Raw genomic sequence first — 23,374 nt, forward strand, 5'->3', positions numbered from 1 at the left:
ACTAGGATTAAGGTTCCTAGCGAGAGCGTTATACATGGACCTCGCATGAGCACGTCTTAGGGAATCGCGCACGAGAGTGGCCTGAGGGAGCTAGTAAACCGATCAGTGATTGGTGACTACCCCAACCCATTACGTGCATGAAGGGTAAGTCGTTTACGCAAGGAGCAGCGTTTGGTGAGTGTGCCTAGACCAGCCACACCTGACGCTCTCCTAAGAGTACGCGGTTTATCCAGATGAGAGAAATATCCTAAGTTACTCCGTAAGGGTGTAACTTAGGCACACAAAGAGAAGCGCTAGAGCCCTTCCAGTAAGTGACACGTGTGTGGTTAGATGTGAGTTGCAGGCCTCCACGTGTCATCATCTGAGAGGGGTGCGGTCCAGACAAAAGTGCACTCCGTACCGCTAAAGGTACAGACAGGCGCAGCCAAGCGCAGAGACGCGCAAACATGCACAGACTCTCACGCTCCCACTGCTGATTCTGAAGGTACGCTTTCTCTGAAAAGCATAACAGGGTTCTGACATATGCCAGAAAAGCATAACAGAATTTTGTTATGCCCAGAAGCAGGGAAAGAGACATAAAAGAGAGAATCAGGGGGAGAGTGAAAAAAAAAAGAATAGAGAGCAAGAGTTTCACACACACTACTAGTTTTCTCATTCGGTGGTTCTGTGGACTAACTTGATCGTCGGAGTGCAAACGGCCGCCAGAGGCGCCGTCTGTGTGTTTTGCAGGGCACATTTGGAGATCCAAGAGAAGGTTCTGAGGGTGATTCTGCAGAAGACGCAGTCGCGTAGACAGGGCAGAGAGTGCTACGAAGCGATTCCTCCACGTTCGAGTTGCCGGCAGGATCATTTGGCGCCCACCGTGGGGCACGAGTGAATCGTTGTCCCATATATACCACAATTTTGAAGCTTACCAGAGTTTTATCAGTTTCTTTGATAGAGAAAGATGCCTAGAAACAGACAACCCTCACCTGCGCCATCTGCTGACGAAGGAGCTGTGACAATGGCGCAGGTCCTGAAAATGGTGCGCACGCTGCAGGATAACGCCGCAGCGTCGAAAGTTGAACAAGAGAGGATGCAGGCGGAGTTGGCCGCGTCGCAGAGTAGGAACGACGAGCTGAATCGCGTCAACGAAGAGTTGAGAAGGACGTTGCAGGCGCAGAGGGAACACGTGGTTGACGAAAGAATGTCTAGGCAGCCCTCACCTCCAAGAGCGTTCCCCATGCCATTCTCCCCTGAGATCATGGGAACCATGGTGCCTCCCAACCTGGTGGGGGTGAAGGCATCGTTCAAAGGGGTAGAGGACCCGGAGGCGCATCTGACGGCGTTCCACACCCAGATGATGTTGTCTGGGGGCTAAGACGCCGTGTACTGCAAAATGTTCATGAGCACATTGAGCGGAATCGCCATGGAGTGGTTCGTGAGTTTACCAGAAGGGCATATCACGTCTTTCTCTCAGTTTTCGAAGCTCTTCACTGAGCAATATATCGTCAACAAAGCACCTGCAGTAGTGTCATACGACTTGTTCGACGTGCGTCAGTACCAGGGTGAGTCGCTGAAAGACTACCTCAACCGCTTTGGAGCACAAGTGGTTAGACTGCCCAGCAAAGATGAAGATATGCTGGTGCACGCATTTAAGAAGGGAGTGCTGCCTGGCCCTTTCAGCGAGTCTCTCATCAGGAACCATCCCAGCACCTTTGCAGAGATCCGACGGCGTGCGGTGGCGCACATAGTGGCAGAAAAAGAGGTTTCTGAGAAGAGGGGAAGTGCTGCACCACCAAGACCGCGTGGAGGGCAAGGAAAGCCACAACAAGTAAGGGTGCATGAGGCCAAGGAGGGGAAGAAGGTGCGGGAAAAACCTCGTCCCTATGCACCAGGCAAAGACCAGAGCAGGGGGCGTGCAAGGGAGAATAGCGCACCCCCGAGATACAACTTCATGGTGGGATTGGCGGATCTCATCACCCTTCCTGCTGTAGCAGCAAGACTACGAGTACCAGAGAAGACAGATAAGGTACTCGGAAAGAAGAAGAATGAATGGTGCGAGTTTCACCAGGCCTTTGGCCATACACTTCACTCCTGTTTGGCACTGGGACACCAACTGGCAGAGTTGGTGAAGTCTGGTTTTCTAGCAGATTACCTGCGTGAGCCGCAGGGTGATCGCGCGTCAAGATCCCAGACTGGAGAACAACAGCATGAAGTCCCTGTGCATAGGGAAGTGCAGACGATCGCAGGAGGCTTCTCTGGTGGGGGATGCACAGCTTCACAGAGAAGGAGATACGCTCGATCGGTGATGGCGGTAGATGCGATAAATGAGAGTCATTACCCTGAAGTGGACATTATCTTCAGGAAAGCTGATCTACGGGACGTTGTCCCGCACGACAACGACCCAGTGGTCATTTCTCTCATCACAGCGGGAAGACGAGTGCATAGAGTACTCGTAGATCAAGGAAGTTCGGCAGACGTCATGTTCTGGCCAACATTCAACAAGTTACAGTTGTCCCCTGATCAGCTAAGACCGTATACCGGGTGTCTCTACGGTTTTGCAAGAGATCAGGTAGAGGTGCGGGGATACATCGAGCTGAGGACAACGTTCACTGACGGAACGACAGCCCGCACTGAAAAGATAAAGTACCTGGTGGTGAACGCCCCTTCTGCGTACAACGTCTTGTTGGGGAGGCCAACACTCAATAGATTGGGCGCAATACCATCGACGAGGCACATGAAGTTGAAGCTGCTGTCGATGGAGGGGACCGTGATAACCATCAAGTCGGATCAGGCTGAGGCAAGACGCTGTTATGAGAACAGCTTGAAGCAAAAGAGAAGTGTGTGCCACGTCACCACGAAACCACCACCAGGCGTGCGCAAAGAGCGATCGGTGGTCAGGGAGATACATGGCGCTCAGAGGATGGAGGATGCTGCGGTGGGGGGCTCCCAGGTAGCCCAAGTTGAAGAAGAAGAGGGAGGCGCGATCGCTCCTCGCGAGTCAGGGATCGCGAGGGCGGTCATTGCCAATGAGAGAAGGCCCCACCCAGCTGAAGGATGGGTTGAAGTGGACATCGGGGGAAGAAAGTTCAAGTTAGGGGGATCCCTCGTTGAAGAAGAGCGAAGGCTGATCATGGGTGTGATTGAGAAGCACATGAATGCCTTTGCATGGTCAGCATCCGACATGCCAGGAATCGACCCCGATTTCCTCTGCCATCGTCTGTCGATGGACCCTATGGTTCGACCTGTGCGACAGAGGCGAAGGAAATTCAACGAGGAGAAGAGGAAGGTGATCCACGACGAAGCACAGAAGCTCCTTGCCGCAGGGCACATAAGAGAAATCCAGTACCCCGAGTGGCTAGCGAATGTGGTACTGGTTCAGAAGGCAAGCGGCAAGTGGAGAATGTGCGTGGACTTCACTGACCTCAACAAGGCGTGCCCCAAGGATTCTTACCCCTTACCCAGTATAGATGCTCTAGTTGATAGCGCATCGGGGGGAAAGCTACTCAGCTTCTTGGACGCTTTCTCGGGGTACAACCAGATCAGGATGCACCCCATGGATGAGTGCAAGACTGCGTTTATGACGGAACGGTCTTGCTATTGCTACAAGGTCATGCCATTCGGGTTAAAGAATGCGGGGGCTACCTACCAGCGGCTCATGGATAGGGTGCTCTCGCCCATGCTGGGAAGGAACGTACACACCTATGTAGATGACATGGTGGTTACGTCCCAAGAGAAGAAGCATCATGCAGCTGATCTGGAAGAGCTATTCACCACCATTGCCAAGTACAGGCTGAAGCTCAACCCTGAGAAATGCATTTTTGGTGTGGAGGCTGGGAAGTTCTTGGGCTTCCTCTTAACAGAGCGGGGAATCGAAGTTAACCCAAAGAAGTGTGCGGCGATCGTGGCAATGAGGAGCCCAACGACGGTGAAGGAAGTGCAGCAGCTCACCGGTCACTTGGCGGCTTTGTCCCGGTTTATGTTCGCTGGAGGGGAGAAAGGTCACCCATACTTCCAGTGTCTCAAACGCAACAGCAGATTTCTCTGGACACAGGAGTGCGAGGAGGCCTTCATCAAGTTAAAGGGGTATCTGGCGAGCCCACCAGTCTTGCGAAAACCTCAGGTAGGCATCCCTCTTCGTCTATACTTTGCTGTGACGGAGAGAGCAGTCAGCTCAGTCCAAGTGCAAGAACAAGACCAGACCCAGAGGCCTGTTTACTTCGTGAGTAAGGTGCTGCAAGGCCCTGAAACAAGGTACCAGGCCCTCGAGAAGGCTGCTCTGGCAGTGGTGTTTTCAGCCATAAGACTCAGGCATTACTTCCACAGCTTCACAGTGGTGGTGATGACTGATCTGCCTATCCAGAACGTATTGAAGAAACCTGATGTAGCAGGAAGGATGGTCAAATGGGCGGTGGAATTGTCAGAATTTGACATCCAGTACGAGCCCCAAGGACCGATCAAGGGGCAGGTGTTCGCGGACTTTGTCGTCGAGTTGTCGTCGATCGCGACACCTGCGGAAGGATTAGACTTCCGATGGGTATTATCGGTGGATGGCTCCTCTAATCAGTAGGGGAGCGGCGCGGGAGTCATCCTGGAGGGACCAAACGGGGTACTGATCGAGCAGTCCCTCCGCTTTGCCTTCAAGGCTAGCAACAATCAGGCGGAGTATGAAGCCGTGATCACAGGAATGTTGCTAGCAAGAGAAATGGGAGCAAGAAATCTGCTGGCCAAAAGCGACTCTTTGCTAGTCAGCGGGCAGGTTACAGGGGAGTTCCAAGCAAAAGATCCCCAGATGGCAGCCTACCTGGAGTATGTGCGGCTCCTGAAGACGTCCTTCGCCGAGTTTGAATTAGTGCACGTGCCAAGAGAGCAAAATGCCAGAGCAGACCTGCTTGCCAAGCTGGCCAGCTCAGGCAAAGGGGGGAAGCAGAGGACCGTCATTCAGGAGACCCTGAAGGTGCCGCGCGCGTTCGTGTCAGACAACCAGGTACTTCATGTATACAAGTCGATGGAGCGTCTAACGATCGGTCATCAGTCGTTGACCCAAGAAACGCTGAGAGCACCAAGGGTGAGATCGGGACCGTCAAAGACCGATGAGTCGATGGAGGTCCATGCGGGGAAGGAACCCGACACCTGGATAACGCCATACCAGCTATACTTAGAAGATGGTGTACTCCCGCTCGATGCGGCAGAGGCCAAAAGGATAAAGAGGAGTTCAAGTAAGTTCACTCTTATAGATGGAAACCTCTTTAGATTTGGATTTTCTCACCCTGTGCAGATCTGTGTGCACGGCGAGCAATGCACCAGACTCATGACTGAGCTGCACGAGGGGGTGTGCGGAAGCCACGTAGGTGGTCGCGCTTTGGCAAGTAGAGTACTCCGCGCGGGGTACTACTGGCCAAAGCTGAAGGAAGACTGCATAAGGTTTGCTCAGCGTTGCAAACAGTGTCAACTGCATGCAGACTGGCACAAGGCACCCCCTGAGGAGTTGAGGTCCATCCATAGCCCATGGCCATTCCATACATGGGGGATTGACATCCTAGGACCCTTTCCCCTGGCGGTGAGGCAGATGAAGTTCCTCATCGTGGCCATCGAGTATTTCACCAAGTGGGTGGAGGCAGAGCCAGTCGCACACATCACCGCACAGAAAGTCGAGCACTTCGTCTGGAAGAACATTGTCTGCCGCTTCGGAATACCCAAGAGTCTGGTTTCCGACAATGGCACCCAGTTCACAAGTCATCAGCTGAGGAAGATGTGTGAAGAGTTAAAGATACAACAGGTTTTCGCTTCAGTGGAACACCCACAAACCAATGGGCAGGTGGAGTCAGCAAATCGAGTACTGCTCAGGGGGCTGAAGCGAAGACTAGACAAGGCCAAAGGAGGCTGGGCAGAGGAGGTCCCCAGAATTGTATGGTCTCCACCCCACAGTCCAGCACCCATGAGACACCCTTCAGCCTTGTCTATGGGACAGACGCCATGATTCCTGTGGAGATACAGGAGAGCTCCCCCAGATTCTTGAACTTTGTTGCTGAAGAGTCCAATGAAGAGCGTAAGGTGAATCTGGACCTGCTAGACGAAGTGCGAGAAGAGGCCAGAGTCAGTGCTGAAGCTGTGAAGAGAAGAGTAGAGCGGAGGCACAACTCTAAAGTGAGGCCCAGGCGCTTCCAGGAAGGTGATCTGGTGATGAGAAAGGCGCATCAGAACGACATGCAGAACAAGTTGTCCCCAAAGTGGACAGGCCCGTACAGAGTGGTGGAGACATTGGAGAACACCATTCATGTTTTCAAGGGCTGCCCCTTTTAGTGGGCATCTGGCATCTGGCTACTCTGCCCATTAGCCCTTCATACTCAACAGATGCAGGCTCTCAACTTCTCAGATTGGGTGAAGGAGATGGGGAAGTGTCTTGATGAAGAGCAGCTGGAACTTATGCTAGTAGTTGCATGGGCTTTATGGAGTGATATAAATTTGCTGCTGTTCCAGGACATACAGAACTATCCTGTGGATGTGGTGAACAAAGCAATCAGCTTCTTCGAAGAGTATAAGAAGGATCGAATGAAAGGGATTCGGCTCTCATAGCAGTTACTTGAAGTTAAGTTACCTTTTTGTATTTAAGAAATAATGTCATCAATACAAACCAAGAAAAGCCTAAATGATGATGAAGGAATTCCACGCTATTCCGATTTGCTCAATGTAAACCCTTGTTTCCATCAACAACTGTAGCTGAGGTGTGCCTACTTACATGAAACTCATTTCAATTTCAAACCTTATTAACGAACGGCAGTCTTATATTCGTTTTTCAGCATTCAAAACGTTTTAGATGTGCTATAACAACAATTTCATCTAGATTTATTCTATCGCCTAGAGACTTTGGAGGGAGGAGCAATCCCCAGAACGTGGAACGCCACCCATTTAAAATTTTATTTCAGTTAAAGTTGTACAGTAATGGCATTCTCGCGCTAAAAGATACATGCTTTGTATGTGGTGGAAACAGTTGAACAGACAAGGGGGCACTCTTTTCCCTAAGGAGGGTTTTTAACGAGGCCACCCAATTAAAGAAAAATTTCCAGCATATCAAGTGTGCTCAAGTATTAAAGTTAAAGTCCTCCTTGCCCCAGGTGCAAGTGCAGGTGATTGGTTAGGCCCTACTTGCCCTAGGCGCAAGTACTGGCACCGATCTAAGTCTTCCTCACCCCAGGTGTGAGCGCAAGCAGTTAAAGGTTTGAAAAGCCAAGGGTGCTAGTAAGACCAAGGGAGGGAAAGGAAAGGGTTTGACAAAACGTCCTTACCCGCTTGGCATGCACCAATACTGGCCCAGTAAAGCTCTTAGTCCGAAACCCTTCTTACCCCAGGAGTGAGGCAGGGAATGAACGACTCAACGCCCCGAAGGGTGATGACCTTAGGGAAAGTAAGAGGGGTTAGCGAGAAACACTTTTATTTCCCCAAAACAAGGCATCACCTCGAGCGATCGATGTCAAGGTTCTCTATGCACTTAGCGCTAGAGCGACAGAGAAGCTAGGTGAAGATCGAAGAACGATCACTGATGAGTCGTCAGTGATTGGTTAGTGGTGTAAAGCAGCGCACGAGGACTGTCAAACACCAAGCTAAGGGAATAGCCAGTTGTGATCAAGTAGAGGCCAAGAACAAGAGAAGCAGATCGCGCTGGGCCTAAGCTAGTTAACACTTAGTCGTGTGCGAAGCGAAAGAACAAGAGAAGCAGATCGCGTTAAGCCTAAGCTAGTTAACATTTAGTCGCGCGCAAAGTGGAAGACAAAGCTCCAGATCGCGCTAAGCCTAAGCTAGTTAACATTTAGTCGTGCGCAAAGTGAAAGACAAAGCTCCAGATCGCGCTGAACCTAAGCTAGCTAACAGTTAGTCGCTTGCGTAAAGAAAGGCGAAACTCAAGAAAAAATACAAGAGAAGAGGCTCATACAAATTGAGAGTTTATCTTCATAACCAAGTTTTATACAAATCTTGAGTTCTAAGGAAAGTGGTACAGAAGTGAAAATTTACAAGAAGGAGAAAAGTTTAAGGGGCAGGAGGGATGAGCTTTCCATCCACCACTTCATGATAGATGCTGAACTGTGAGAGGTCCAGGTCCGGGAGAACGCATCTGATTTGCTCGAGTGCTAGCTCGAATCCATCAGTAAGGGCATCAGCACCCACGTTCATCAAATCAGCATTCTCCGCCTCCAGTTTTTGCTTTGAGGCCTCCGCAGCATCTCTCTCAGTGGTAACGACAGCAAGGGAGGAGGCAGCTTCAGACAGTTTGCCCACCACCTCCTTAAGTCTCTTCTCCCCAGCAGCAGCTGCTTCTTTGGTGGACTCGAGCTCCCCCACTAATTGAGAATTCAGTTGGCATAGGGAGGAGGTCTCGGCCCGCAGCTCCACCACCGTGCAGTCCAAAGAGCTAACAACTTGCCCCATCAAGATCTCCGTCTTGATGGTCTCTTGGACCTACGCTAGGTACTCCCTCCTAGCTTTCTCCACCATGCCCCGCATCAACTCTACAGATTCTTGGGCAGCTTCGAAGTCACTTCGCAGTGACTCCTTGTCTTGCTCCAGATCCTTCACCCTCTTCTCCAGGGCTAGTTGCTTGCGATGTTGGGTGGAAAATTCCAGAGAGAGCACTACCTGCTTGGCCAGGTGCATATCCACTTCATCACCATTCCATTCGACGAGCTCCCGGTTGCTTATGAGCTGTCGAACCAGGGTGATGACCCTGCTGAAGTTCTCGTGGCTGGCCACAGAAGCGCTTGGGCGCGAGCTGGACCCACCACATTCAGCAGTGGTGGTAGGGATTGGCAGCAGTGGTGGTGGTGCACCCCCAGTTTGGGCAGAAGCACCCCCAACAGGATGAGCAGATGGACCAGGTGATTGGCTTGCTGGGGGGGAAGATGGTAGTTGAGAAGTTGGAGGTAATTGCTGGCATGGAGAAGGGAGGCAGGTGGGCTCTGCGGCAGGTTGAGCACAGGGAAGTGGGGGAGACCCTTCCTCTACTTCCACCACCTCTATCTCTCCGGGCTGGAGAGACGAAGCCCCCTCAACTGCTAGCTTCTTCCTCTGACGGTGTATAAGAGGAGAGCCAGAGCTCTCCTCTTCAGTTGAGGCAGCAGTGGCAGCAGCAGCAAGTGAAGTGGAAGCCTTCACCAGCCTCTTCCTTTTCTTTCCTTGCTCGGGGCCTTCAGCTGGCGCGACCGAGAGTGGAGGGGCTGCAATGGGCTCAGTTGTAGAAGAGGAGGAGCCAGTGCCCTTGGTTCCCCGACGCTTGGCAAGCTCTAGCAAGGCCAGCCTCCTGTCTTTCCCCGTCATTGAGTCTGCATAGACGAGAAAAGGAAGGGTTAGTTGGCCAAGTTATGCAAGTAAGTCAGAAAACACATAAAAACATGCATGAGAAGAGACAAGTATCCTAAGAGGTGCAAGAAGAGCTACCTATATATTTTTTCAGAGCCACCACATCAAATTCATCCTTGATGAGGCGAGCGGAGTTGTACTTGGCCCCCAGGAGCAGCCCACATAGCTCGCGCTCGTAGGGGGCCATAGCTTCGAGGTCCCTGGATTTCTTGAATTCAACTCCAGGAACCCAGTAGAGGGGGTACCCCTCGAGCAGATTTGGACTTTGAGGGGTAGCAGATATCATGTAAAATCTGCCCTTCCAGTCTTTGAAGGATTGCTGGTACAGGCCCAGGAGCACCCGCCCAGCAACCCCGTTCAGGCTAACCCAGGACCTGTCCCCAGGGTTCTTCGCCTCAAAGAAGTAGAGGAACACGTCCACGGAGGCGTTGTGCCCGAAATAACTGCAGAGGATCTGAAATGCCCGGATGAAGGCCCAGGCATTTGGATGGAGTTGGCAAGGCGCGACGTTTAACTCCATCATCAGCTCCTTTTCGAAGAAGGTGAAAGGGAGGCGCAACTTCAACCTCTTGAAGATAGCGGAGTAGATGAAGACGAAGGGCACCCCATTGGTGGCCCTGTCATCCGCGCAGATGGGCATTCCTCGAGGAGGAATGCGGATTTGGATATTGAAGTCATTCTCCCTGTCGATGGCGCAGGAAGGCTCATCAGGATTGTGGCTCAGCAAGGACGTGAGGTGGCCCTGGGGCAATAGAGTGGAGGTTTCAGCGAGCAGCGCCAGGGAGGCCCATTCGTAGACCCTGACGTTGTCATGGAAGGAGGTAGCAACAGGCGGTGGTGGAGCTGGCGCACTCGCGGAAGGCTGTGCACCAGAGGATGAGGCAACTATACGCGCAGTTTGTTTCAAGCGAGCCATCGCGAGATAGCTGCAAATGGAGGAAAAACGAAAGTCAGAATGAATGGAAGAAGAGGGAATGATGAATGTTTCAGTGAAAACAGAGAGGGCGAAGGAGAAAGGGATGCCCAGGTGAAAAGAGGAAGAAGAAGAAGCAGAAGTCAGAGCGAGAACGCGAAGAAACCCTAGCGCGGGTTGAGAGAGGAAAAATAGAGAAGATGAATGCATGACAACGAGAAAGACAAATGCAATCGGTAAAGATGACCCAAATAAGCCCGGGAAGAAGAAAAACCATACCTTTGAATGATCGCGAGAGGTTTGGAGGTAGAAAACTTGAAGAAAGTTGGGTGCGCAGAGAAAGAGCTCGCAGAAGGTCTGAGAGTCGATTGAAGAAGATGAAGGAATAGTGAAAGAGCGCGCCAATTTGAATAAGAGAAGCGCTAGCGACACACCACGCTGGCCGTCGATGGGGCCACGTGTCGCGAGATTAAGGAAGGAAGCCCAAACGTTAAAAGAGTAGCACGTGAGGTGGCACGTGATGCGGTCCCACTTGCCACGTGGACCAAGGGCACGACCACTTAGTCTCTTCGCCGAGAACGAGTTCACGACTCGAGACTGGGGGGCTTGTGATCCGATCGGTCATCGGTCGTAGATGACGTCAGCAGTAGAGGACCACGTGGACCACCCGCAGGGCGACACGTGGACTAGGTGGCAGAGAGATCAGGGAGACGATCGCCAGGAGAGGTGATCGGGGGGTCCGTAACCAAGTGACCACCGACAGATCAGGCGGCAGAGAGGTCGGGGGACAGATCATCCAGAACGATGATCGGTGGTCAGTAGCCAAGTGGCCACCAACAAACCAGTTCTCAGACTAACGCCTGGGGGCAGAACGCGAGAAGCAAATAAACACTGATCAGTCATCGGGTGCATTGTCATCGGGGTCCCATGTTACACGCAGTTAAACTAGGATTAAGGTTCCTAGCGAGAGCGTTATACATGGACCTCGCATGAGCACGTCTTAGGGAATCGCGCACGAGAGTGGCCTGAGGGAGCTAGTAAACCGATCAGTGATTGGTGACTCCCCCAACCCATTACGTGCATGAAGGGTAAGTCGTTTACGCAAGGAGCAGCGTTTGGTGAGTGTGCCTAGACCAGCCACACCTGACGCTCTCCTAAGAGTACGCGGTTTATCCAGATGAGAGAAATATCCTAAGTTACTCCGTAAGGGTGTAACTTAGGCACACAAAGAGAAGCGCTAGAGCCCTTCCAGTAAGTGACACGTGTGTGGTTAGATGTGAGTTGCAGGCCTCCACGTGTCATCATCTGAGAGGGGTGCGGTCCAGACAAAAGTGCACTCCGTACCGCTAAAGGTACAGACAGGCGCAGCCAAGCGCAGAGACGCGCAAACATGCACAGACTCTCACGCTCCCACTGCTGATTCTGAAGGTACGCTTTCTCTGAAAAGCATAACAGGGTTCTGACATATGCCAGAAAAGCATAACAGAATTTTGTTATGCCCAGAAGCAGGGAAAGAGACATAAAAGAGAGAATCAGGGGGAGAGTGAAAAAAAAAAGAATAGAGAGCAAGAGTTTCACACACACTACTAGTTTTCTCATTCGGTGGTTCTGTGGACTAACTTGATCGTCGGAGTGCAAACGGCCGCCAGAGGCGCCGTCTGTGTGTTTTGCAGGGCACATTTGGAGATCCAAGAGAAGGTTCTGAGGGTGATTCTGCAGAAGACGCAGTCGCGTAGACAGGGCAGAGAGTGCTACGAAGCGATTCCTCCACGCTCGAGTTGCCGGCAGGATCAGTTGCAAAATTACGGGCCTACCACCATTTAGCGCTAACTAAAGCTGATAAGACAATCAAAAGCAACTTGGAGGCTAGACTCATTGAGCTAATAATGAGCAAATTCAAAATTATTCAAGTATGTATTTAATTACATATAACAGTTGTTGTAAAAAATTTCCATCTTATATAACTACCTAATCAAACTTTTGGCTATTTATTTCAGTTTGTCACCGAAACTGTTATTACTATCATACAATTGATTATATGATCAAGCTTGTCAAGGAACAAATTCAAAATAAAGATTAAAGTGTAATTGAATTTAGGAAGCGTCTACTTCCCAGTTCTTACAAAAGGGAGAATTTTATAAGTTGTGTTGGTGTGCATTTGAGGAGGATATCTGCATTTTATCTTCAATGCCCTTGTTCTTGAAGAGAAAATGTTATAATTGTTTTTATTAAAGTAGTGTTTATTGTATTTAACTATAACTAGCATTTTATCTTCTCACAATTTTAGGCACACATTTTTGGTCATGCATTGGCTGGTTACATTTTTGTACATCTGAGGCAGTGTTTGGTTTTTGGAATTTTGATGTTTTATTTGTAATAATTAGTTTTTATTTTATGAACTAAATACGTGTGCAAAATGGATTACGATGTCATTTAATCTTTCATATTAAGAGGATACATAACTAACTCTAACATTATTTTGTTAGAATTGATCTCAATTCAAACATATTAGCAAAATTGATCTACCTAACAAGTTTTTGTCGCATATTCATTTTATTTAGATCAAAATCATTTTATTTAGATACAATTATCAAGGAAGTTTGTTGTTCCATATTTTGACTTCTCTTCCATATTGTTGCTCGAACACAACAGGTAATCTCCTATGTATAGCCGAAAAAATGACTTAGCAGTATAAAAGATCTTTTAAAACAAGGATTAAACGTTCACTCCAAAGTTCATCGTACAATAATCCAAATGGTTATGGCAGAAAATCATGTGGAAATGGTTTAGTTGCTTCTCATGAATGGTTCATATGTATCTCATGTAGATAATTATGAATTTTATTCATCCACCTTGACTGAAATGCTAAATAATTGTGAAATTGGATGTTGAATTAATGTAATTGATTTAATGCCCAGTGAAGTTGTATTAAAGGGGAAACATCAAGAGGAAGAACATATTGAAATAAAGAAGATATTGTTGATGGGTGGCGGCTAGTTGCTGGAGGTATTCTTGTATAGATCTACCTCAGTTGTGAGATGATAGATATATATGTATGTATCTTCATTCTTTTTCATACAAATATCATCATCTTTCATTCTCTTATGATTTATACTCACTTTCAGATGATCCATTCATAAAAGAATGGGATGACTCTTTTATCCATAAAATGACTTTAATGAGGGTTTGAAAAAACCTAGAAGTGATGGGGATTTTGAAAATCCCTAGAAGTAGTGGGGGTTTGGAAAACCCTTGGAAGTGACGGGGTTTTGGAAAACCCTGGTAGTAACAGAGTTTGGAAAACCCCTGGAAGTGGCAGAGGTTTACAAAACCGTTAAAAAATAATTATCTTTTTAGGGGTTACTAAAAACTGTCGGTAGTTCGTTAACGCCGCTGGATGTTCTAGAGGAAAAACAAACCCCGAGTAACACACTTAATGGATTAAAACCGTCGAAAACGTTAAAAATAACCATCATTAAAAATAATTTTTCTTGTAGTGATTATATCTTTGGTCACGATAAACTTAAAATTTCTTTTAAACTTTTTTAGTCATTGATTCTACCACTACTAATTGTTAATACAATATAATGATTATAAAAAATAAATAAATTAAATTTGTAACATTTAGGACTAAGAACCTTCAATCAAATCACCCGTAAACATTAATTAAACATAAAAATTAAGAGGATGATTAGAAGAAAAAAAAATGTAAAGGTCAGAAAATTCACTGAGAAAATTATATTAATATCTAGGAATTAGATATATTTTTATAAATAAGTTGACCTAGAATAGATACACATTTATTAAACATTAAGGTGAGGAGTTATAGTTTTTTTAACTTGTGTGAAACCATTTTTCCTTACTTAAATTTGTATTGCCAAATCTAAAAATACATCACTGTTTTATATCCTCGAAGAAATTCAAGTAACAGTAAGATGTAGCATTCTTAATATTTATTGTAGTTTATATTTGTTTCACCCACTTTTTTTTTTTATAGTGTATAAAGGAATTATTCGAAATAGTAATTAATATCCGTGATTTCGTTGAAAATTTTAAAAATATATAATAAGTATTCTGCTTTTAATATTATTTGTTTTGTTTAAAATGATACTACTTATGACAGACAATACATATTTGGTGCAGAATAATTTACTTGGATTTAGGACCACTGATCACACTTGAGACAGGTAAGCGATAAAAATATGGAATGATAAAAAATTTGCTGTAATTAAAATATGGAAAAATAAAAAATTTGAATGATAAAATTCACAAAATAATAATAATTAAGTCATAAAATATGTAATTAAGTTTATTAATTTGTATATATAAAATAGTATTCATAGTGTATTTTTCAAAACTAATTCTAAAAAACAATTCTATGAAGTATATCTTTTCAAAATCAAAATTTCAATTATTCACATTTTACTAAGAATTTATATATCACTTAAAACAACGTGTTATTGTCTAGGTGAGTTCATAGTTGTGTGTAATCATTATATTAATTGTTTCTTATATTAGGTGATTTATTGGTTATTTAAGCAAGGTGGAGTATAAATTAAGCAATGGTTTGTAGTTTGAGGAGACAAAAAGCTAGGACAGTTTTCTTTCATTTGAAAAAGTATGGTTTCAAACATTAGACAGATGTTAAAGCGCCAAGATTTATTGGTTGTTTTGAACACGTGTTGTAACATGTGCCAACGTGTGATATGTGTATTGGGTGTTCAAACATCCCGTGGTTAAGTCCTCACAAACTTCTTAGATGATGTTTTAATATGTGGTTGTTGTTTAAGTGTTGGGCTAGAACAGTCAAGCGACAAATACTTAAACAATGAGATAATCTTTGGAGTGATAGGAGACCCTTTGACAAGGAAAACAATGAAACAACAACTAAAAATACTAAAACATACTATGAAAATAATTTTTTAAACTTGTAAAAATCTTTGAGGAGCTAGAAAATGAGAACAATCACAAAATAAAACAATCACAAAATAAAAGACATCAATATTTTGAATGTAGAAGAAAGAATTCTATCAGAAGTAAAAATCTAAAGACACAAAATAGTCAATCAAGCTTCACTAACATCAAATATAAATATAAGAGTATCATATCAAATGTACAAACAAGTGATTATAACTAGTCACACATATTAAAGTAATAAATGTTTTCAAATGAAGAAAAAAAAAATAAATCTAAAATAGAACAAAAGTGTAAAACTGATTTCTCCAACCTAAAACTTCCAATGGAAGATCCAACCATCAAAATGAAGATTAATATATGGTAAATCTCCAATTTTCAATCCAACCGAGCAAATCAGGAATCATAATTTTATTGAAGCTCCTTCGTAAATATGTTAACTAGTTTTTTTTTTTGGTCTTTTTTTTTTGTCTCTGCCAAAGGTTATGGAAAATTAGCACTCTCTCTTGATCTAAAAGATCTTTGCCAAACTAGAACTCTCTTTACAAACTTGATCAAATAGCATAAAATGAATTTTAAGAAATCAATGTCCCTAGCCATATGAGCATATATGAATTGGATAACCAGGAACAAAATCACAAATCACTGACCGAAATTTATATATTAACAACAGTTTTTATCTTTCAGTATTTAATAATAAATCACTCGTTACCAGTACCTATAAAATATACTAATATTTTAGTTCATACAATATAAAGGATAAGTGTTTATTCTATAGAATTAAGTTTAATGTAAAATTAAATAGGTTTAATTAGTTTTTTTAATTCTTGAAATTTAATATAAATTCGGTTTAATTTCTTAAATTTAGAAAGTTATTGTTTAGTCCCTAAAATATTAAAATTGAAGGCTTAAAAACGATTTTGAAAGAAATTATTTCAGTCACTCAAATTTAATATTTTGGAACAGAAATCACGTTTTCTAAAAATATAAGGGGCTAAAATAAACATTTTAAATTTGAAGATCAGGAATCATATTTTTCTTTAAAGGATTATAAATATAATTAATATTATTATTATTAAATAATAAAATTATATAAATTTTGTAAACATATATACGCTATATTTTACATAGTTATGGTTACTAATATATATTTTATACAATATTAGTTTGTATTATTAGTGACCTTTTAGGAAATATAAAAAAACTGATCTAAAAATGAAGATAAAAAGTAGATTTAAAAAGTTAAGAAACATTTTAAAAGTAGTATCACTGAAGAAAATTCTTAAAAATGTTACATTGAACTTATAAATATTGTCGTTTAATAAAAATGTAGTATGTGATTTTTCATTCAATTATGGGTAAATGTAATTGGCATCTGGTTCGGGTCGGGTCGGGTCGGGTAGGTTATGGCTGCCCAACGAAGAAGAATAAAAAAAAAAATTTAATTTCTTACACAAAGACAATTATACCAAACAATAGTTAGTGTTTGACTTTTTTTAGGACATCTAGAAAAGAATTCAATAGTGTTGATAAAAGAAAGGAAGAGAAGAAAATCAGAAAAAAAAACCGGTTTTTGCTAAATACATAGGCTTACTTATATTGATATAAAGAAAAAATTAAAAAATATTATTATAGATCTGACATCTAATATAATTTATTAATTAAAGAAGTAAGTAATATATTTTAACACACTAGTTTCATTCGCTTAATATTTTAAAAAAATATTATTTTAGCATAAATAATATTTTATTTAAAAAAAGTTGTACGGTTAAAAGAACTTTATCATTCGTATGATGTTTCCAGATATTTGCCAGGGAATTGGGTAACGCTGAAAACTCAGCTCATCAATAATTAAAGTCATTGTTTGGATATCACGTAAAGCATATCTGGAATTTATTTCTTTATTTATATTACTTTTATATAAAATCCTTTAAAGTGGGTATAGAATAATCTTTGTCCAAGCCTACCTGGTCCCAAGGGTATCTAATCACTGCTATTATTGAATATTTAATATATGATTTATTTTTATTTTAAATATAACTTTTTCAAATTAATTTTTTTTATATAAATTCCTTTATTTCTTCTTTCTTCTTTCTCATCGTTTTCTGTCTTTTTCTCTACTCCCTTGTCCAAACACATTTATATGTATTTGAAAATATTAACATTTTTAATAAAATATTATTGATAAAAAACGACATAAAAATAGTTAATGTGGGACTTTTAACAGTCAGAAGAAAATTCTGATTTGAATTACTTGAATTTGCTTGGCGGCAAAGAAACTTCAAGGTCAGAGACTCTTATTAATTTGACCAACTATTTGTAGTATGAACTCAGTGAACTATATAAGTCGAAAACGGAGTTCAACTTTACAACCCACCATTTGTTTTTTAAATTCATTCATTCATTCATCGCACTGTTGCTGTTGCTTACTACTACTAGGTATCTTCCCAACTCACAAATTGCTTCAGCTTCTTCTCCAAAAAGGTTCATTTCTTTTTCTCTGCATTTAGTAAACTCACGGAAAGCCAAAAAAAGTTATATGCTGAAACGTGTTTGAAGTTTACAACGACCGTGAACTTAAAAATTTGACATTCAACCATCATCTTCTTCTCAAACTCAATGTACACACAACAAACCAGGAAACTAAACAAAAAAAGAAAGATAATGAGCATGATGGAAGGCACTGTGTGTTGTGTGTTTCTCATTTGAATTAATGCATTTCCTGCAGCTGTTTTAGGTTTGCAATCATTGGTGGAGGGGTTCGTAAGCAAAAGGAGTCTTTCCCTATTGAAATGGAAGGGGATACCAGTTTGAACGGGGTTACCAACAACAATCAGGAATCAAAGTCGAGGGAGTCCAAAGATGAACCCACCAAATCAGTACCATTATACAAGCTTTTCTCCTTTGCTGATTCTTTGGATTACTTGTTGATGTTGGTGGGCACTGTGGGTGCTATTGGGAATGGAGTCTCCATGCCCTTGATGACTTTGATATTTGGAGACATGATCGATGCATTTGGAGGAACCAGTAGTAACACAGACGATGTTGTTGATGAAGTTTCCAAGGTACTTTCTCACCAATCCCTTTTACTATCACTAGTCCATATTTTTGAAATAGTATCCTTGTTAAAAGTCGGAAATAAACATTTTCAATGGATTACTCTGTTCAGGTGTCTCTGAAATTTGTATACTTGGCTGTGGGTACCTTCGCTGCATCACTTTTGCGTGAGTACATCGGGTTATACGTTTTTATGATCTAAATAGTTAGATTCTGACAATATGATCAACCTCTCAAGAAACTTTGTTTACTATGTACCAGAGTTGGCATGCTGGATGATCACTGGAGAGAGACAAGCTGCAAGAATTAGAGGCTTATACCTTCAAACAATTCTGAGGCAAGATGTGACCTTCTTTGATCAAGAGACTAGTACTGGAGAGGTTATTGGAAGGATGTCAGGTGATACTGTTCTTATTCAAGATGCCATGGGTGAGAAGGTATTAACGAACCATCCTTTTTCTTTTAGCTATAAAAAAAAACAGAAAACAAAAGAGTTTTAGTTTAAGGTTATTTAATTGGTTTTCTCCCCTTTGATACCAGGTGGGCCAGTTTATTCAGTTAATGGCAACTTTCATTGGAGGGTTTGTTATATCATTCATCAAGGGATGGCTTCTAACTGTTGTCATGCTATCTTGTATTCCACTTCTTGTCTTGGCCGGGGCTATGATGAGCCTGGTTATTACAAGAGCGTCATCCAAGGGACAAGCTGCTTATTCCACAGCTTCAAGTGTTGTAGAGCAGACAATTGGTTCTATCCGAACTGTACGCACACAGGCTAAAACAAACTCTTCATTTTTTCGTTTAGTTATTGCTGATATATAAATCACCTTTATCTCTCTAATGCAGGTTGCATCATTCACTGGGGAGAGGCTAGCAATAGATAAATACAATCAGTCCTTAATCAAGGCTTACATGAATGGAGTGCAGGAGGCACTAGCTTCTGGTTTCGGTTTTGGTGCGCTATACTTTGTCATTATCTGCAGTTATGGTTTGGCTATTTGGTTTGGCGCTAAAATGATAATCGAGAAAGGATACAATGGAGGAGAGGTTGTGACTGTAATATTTGCTGTATTGACTGGCTCCATGTAAGTTGTGTGTTTCTTTTGTTTCTACTGACCTATAATTTCAAAAAATTGATTCCCTCTCCCTTTCCCTATCCAAGAACTCCGCGGAGTTAGACATAGAGTATGTATTCCTGCCTAACTCTATTTGGATTCCCAGGTCTCTTGGGCAGGCATCTCCAAGCTTGAGTGCTTTTGCTTCAGGACAAGCTGCAGCCTTTAAGATGTTTGAAACAATTAAAAGGAAGCCAGAAATTGATGCATATGACACTAATGGTCGGAGGCTTGAAGACATTCGTGGCGATATAGAGCTTAGGGAAGTTTGCTTTAGTTATCCTACAAGATCTGATGAACTGATATTCAATGGATTTTCCCTTTCAATACCAAGTGGCACTACTGCAGCTTTGGTGGGACAAAGTGGGAGTGGGAAATCCACAGTTGTTAGTTTGATAGAGAGATTTTATGATCCACAGTCTGGTGCAGTACTTATTGATGGTATCAATCTCAAAGAATTTCAACTGAAATGGATTAGACAGAAAATTGGCTTAGTCAGCCAGGAACCAGTTCTCTTTACTTGTAGCATTAAAGAGAATATTGCCTACGGCAAGGATGGAGCAACTGATGAAGAAATCAGAGCTGCGGTAGAACTTGCTAATGCTGCCAAATTTATAGATAAACTACCTCAGGTGAGTTCGCAAACCTCATTTAGATATAGAAACTGATTCATGAATTCGTCCTTAGCAGTTTGAAAGCTTTTCTTCCTTTCTTTGTCAGGAATATTTTTATCTTCATGTTGTACAAGATAAAATAAAAAGTTTCTTCTATCTTATTATTAAAGGGTCCTTTCACCTCAATGACTTTTTATGATTTATGAATTTAGGGACTAGATACAATGGTTGGTGAGCATGGAACTCAGCTCTCTGGGGGTCAAAAGCAGAGAGTGGCAATAGCAAGAGCAATTTTGAAAGACCCAAGAATCCTACTTCTGGATGAAGCTACAAGTGCCCTTGATGCTGAATCTGAGAGAATTGTACAAGAGGCATTGGACAGAATAATGATAAACAGAACAACTGTCATTGTTGCCCACCGCTTGAGTACTATAAGGAATGCCGATACCATTGCTGTTATTCATCAAGGAAAAATAGTTGAAAGAGGTAATAGAAAGCTATCTTTTTCATAACTTAAATTTTTTGGAGGCTTATAAAAATTTAAAACCTGTTGTTTATATTCCTCATTACATGACTATACGCAAAAATTGATCAGGTTCACACGATGAACTCACCAAGGATCCCGAAGGAGCCTATAGCCAGCTCATCAGACTACAAGAAATTAAGAAGTCAGAACAGAACGCAGAAGACAGAGAAAAACAAGAGAGTATATCGCTTTCGGGAAGGCATTCAAGTAAAAGGTCTTCTTTCTTACGATCTATAAGCCAAGAGTCACTGGGAGTTGGAAACAGTGGTCGTCATTCATTCTCAGCATCATTTGGCGTGCCCACATCTGTTGGGTTTATAGAACCCGTTGGTGAAGGGCCTGAAGACCATCCTACACCATCTCCTTCACCACCAGAAGTGCCTTTCCGTCGCCTGGCTTACCTGAACAAGCCAGAGTTTCCAGTGTTATTCATGGGGACTGTAGCTGCAATGCTAGCTGGAGCAATATTACCTGTTTTTGGACTATTACTCTCCAAAATGATAAGTATTTTCTATGAGACAGATCATGATGAACTTCGTAAAGATTCAAAAGTTTGGGCATTAGTATTTGTTGCTATTGGTGTGGTGTCACTCCTGGTTTATCCGGCTAGATTCTACTTTTTTGGTGTTGCTGGTGGCAAGTTGATCCAAAGGGTCCGGAAAGCATGTTTTGAGAAAGTAGTTCACATGGAGGTAAGCTGGTTTGATGAAGCAGAGAATTCCAGTGGAGCAATTGGAGCAAGGCTCTCTACTGATGCAGCTTCCATTAGAGCTTTGGTTGGGGATGCACTTGGTTTGCTAGTTCAAAATATTGCCTCAGCAATAACTGGATTGGTAATTGCCTTTGAATCAAGCTGGCAGCTTGCTCTTATAATCCTTGTTATGGTGCCTCTACTTGGACTAAACGGATTTCTGCAAGTCAAGTTCTTGAAAGGATTCAGTGCAGATGCAAAGGTTTGTTCCTGACTTCTACTACGCCATCACCAACTAAAATTTTAAACAAATTATATGAAAATATGTGTTCTGAACTTGTGGTGAGGTGAAGTGATAATTATGAATATATGTAAATTCATTTCTTTAAACATTTTTTGCATTATAGTACTAGGACTGAAAAAAAATGTACTGTGTTAGAGGATGGATCAACAACGTTACAAGCATATGCTCAGTATGCATTTTTTGCTTAGCTATATGTTATGATATTGATATTCTATATGCCCACAGAAATTGTACGAGGAAGCAAGTCAAGTGGCGAATGATGCTGTGGGGAGTATAAGAACAGTTGCTTCTTTCTGTGCTGAAGATAAGGTGATGGAGTTATACCGAGGAAAATGCGAAGGACCAATTAAGACGGGCATAAGGAAAGGGATAATAAGTGGAATTAGTTTTGGTATATCATTCTTTGTGCTGTACGCAGTTTACGCAACAAGTTTTTATGCCGGAGCTCGACTGGTAGAGGACGGCAAAACATCATTCTCAAATGTTTTCCGGGTAAGTGTCTCTCCTAACAGTTCACCCTAAACCCTCTGCACAAGGTTTCTAACAGGTTGGCTTTTTCTGGCATTGACGATTTTCTCTCCCAATTTGCAGGTCTTTTTTGCTCTCAGTATGGCGGCTATAGGAATCTCTCAATCTGGCTCTTTGGCCCCTGATTCAGCCAAAGCAAAAAGTGCTGCTGCTTCCATATTTTCCATTATTGACCGAAAATCACAAATAGACCCAAGTGATGACTCTGGAATAACATCGGAAGAAGTGAAGGGAGAGATTGAGCTTAAGCATGTGAGTTTCAAGTATCCTACAAGACCCGATGTTCAAATATTCAGAGATCTTAGCTTGACCATTCGTAGCGGCAAGGTAACCTTCTAATTTAAACATCTTGTCTTCTTCACTACTCTAAATTGTTCTTCCTAAACTAGTAGATTGATTGACTATGCTGATAAAATAAACAGACAGTTGCGCTGGTTGGAGAAAGTGGAAGTGGAAAATCAACTGTGATCTCATTGTTACAAAGATTTTATGATCCAGACTCCGGTCACATTACACTGGATGGAAAAGAAATTCAAAGCATTCAAGTTAAATGGCTAAGACAGCAGATGGGCCTAGTGAGCCAAGAGCCGGTGCTGTTTAATGACACCATCCGAGCCAATATTGCATATGGAAAAGGAGACGCAACTGAGGCTGAAATTATAGCTGCAGCAGAATTGGCAAACGCGCATAAGTTCATAAGTAGTTTGCAGAAGGTAAATTATTGACTCTCTCTCTTTTTGATAATTTATTAACTCAATCTCTAGTAGTTCAACTATAGTATTTTAAAAGTTCTGAATTAGTGCAAGTTATGTTGACAACATATATTACAAATGCAGGGTTATGACACGGTGGTAGGGGAGCGAGGAGTTCAATTATCTGGGGGGCAGAAGCAGCGGGTGGCAATAGCACGAGCTATAGTAAAGAATCCAAAAATATTACTACTAGATGAAGCCACAAGTGCACTTGATGCTGAGTCTGAGAAAGTGGTTCAGGATGCACTTGACCGTGTTATGGTGGACCGAACCACAATAGTAGTGGCTCATAGGTTATCCACTATTAAGGGTGCTGACGTAATTGCTGTAGTTAAGAATGGGGTGATAGCAGAGAAGGGAAAGCATGAAGTATTACTCAGGAAGGGAGGTGACTACGCTTCTTTAGTTGCATTGCACACAAATGCTTCTACATCTTAGTTCCCTTTCAACTTAGTTCCAACCAAATTTTTGTCCTTCTCTCCCATGCCTTTAGTTATATTATATGTCAATATGTAAGATAATATTCCTTCTTGAAAGAAATAATGGAATAATGTGTTTATCTTGTTCAGGAAATGGTTCTTGTAACTCATTTATATCACTTTACATGAAGATATATCTTTCACAAAA

General features: G+C 42.8%; 1 protein-coding gene across 2 annotated transcripts; it reads left to right on the forward strand.

Moving 5' to 3' along the window:
- Positions 1–17,471: 17,471 nt before the first annotated feature.
- Positions 17,472–23,374, forward strand: LOC137807086 (ABC transporter B family member 11-like). 2 transcript variants are annotated; one of them, XM_068607535.1, is made up of 13 exons: positions 17,472–17,644; positions 17,889–18,225; positions 18,330–18,384; positions 18,479–18,654; positions 18,758–18,979; positions 19,064–19,302; positions 19,439–19,964; positions 20,159–20,432; positions 20,542–21,425; positions 21,693–21,959; positions 22,059–22,322; positions 22,418–22,708; positions 22,832–23,374. In XM_068607535.1, the coding sequence occupies exons 2-13, from the start codon at positions 17,953–17,955 to the stop codon at positions 23,183–23,185; spliced, it is 3,825 nt and encodes a 1,274-aa protein (XP_068463636.1). In that variant the 5' UTR covers positions 17,472–17,644; positions 17,889–17,952; the 3' UTR covers positions 23,186–23,374. The 2 variants fall into 2 exon arrangements, with proteins under 2 accessions (XP_068463636.1, XP_068463637.1); XM_068607536.1 differs by having other exon boundaries at positions 17,499–17,599.

Source organism: Phaseolus vulgaris, chromosome 3, assembly GCF_000499845.2.
Source record: "Phaseolus vulgaris cultivar G19833 chromosome 3, P. vulgaris v2.0, whole genome shotgun sequence".
In the NCBI taxonomy this organism is placed as follows: domain Eukaryota; kingdom Viridiplantae; phylum Streptophyta; class Magnoliopsida; order Fabales; family Fabaceae; genus Phaseolus; species Phaseolus vulgaris.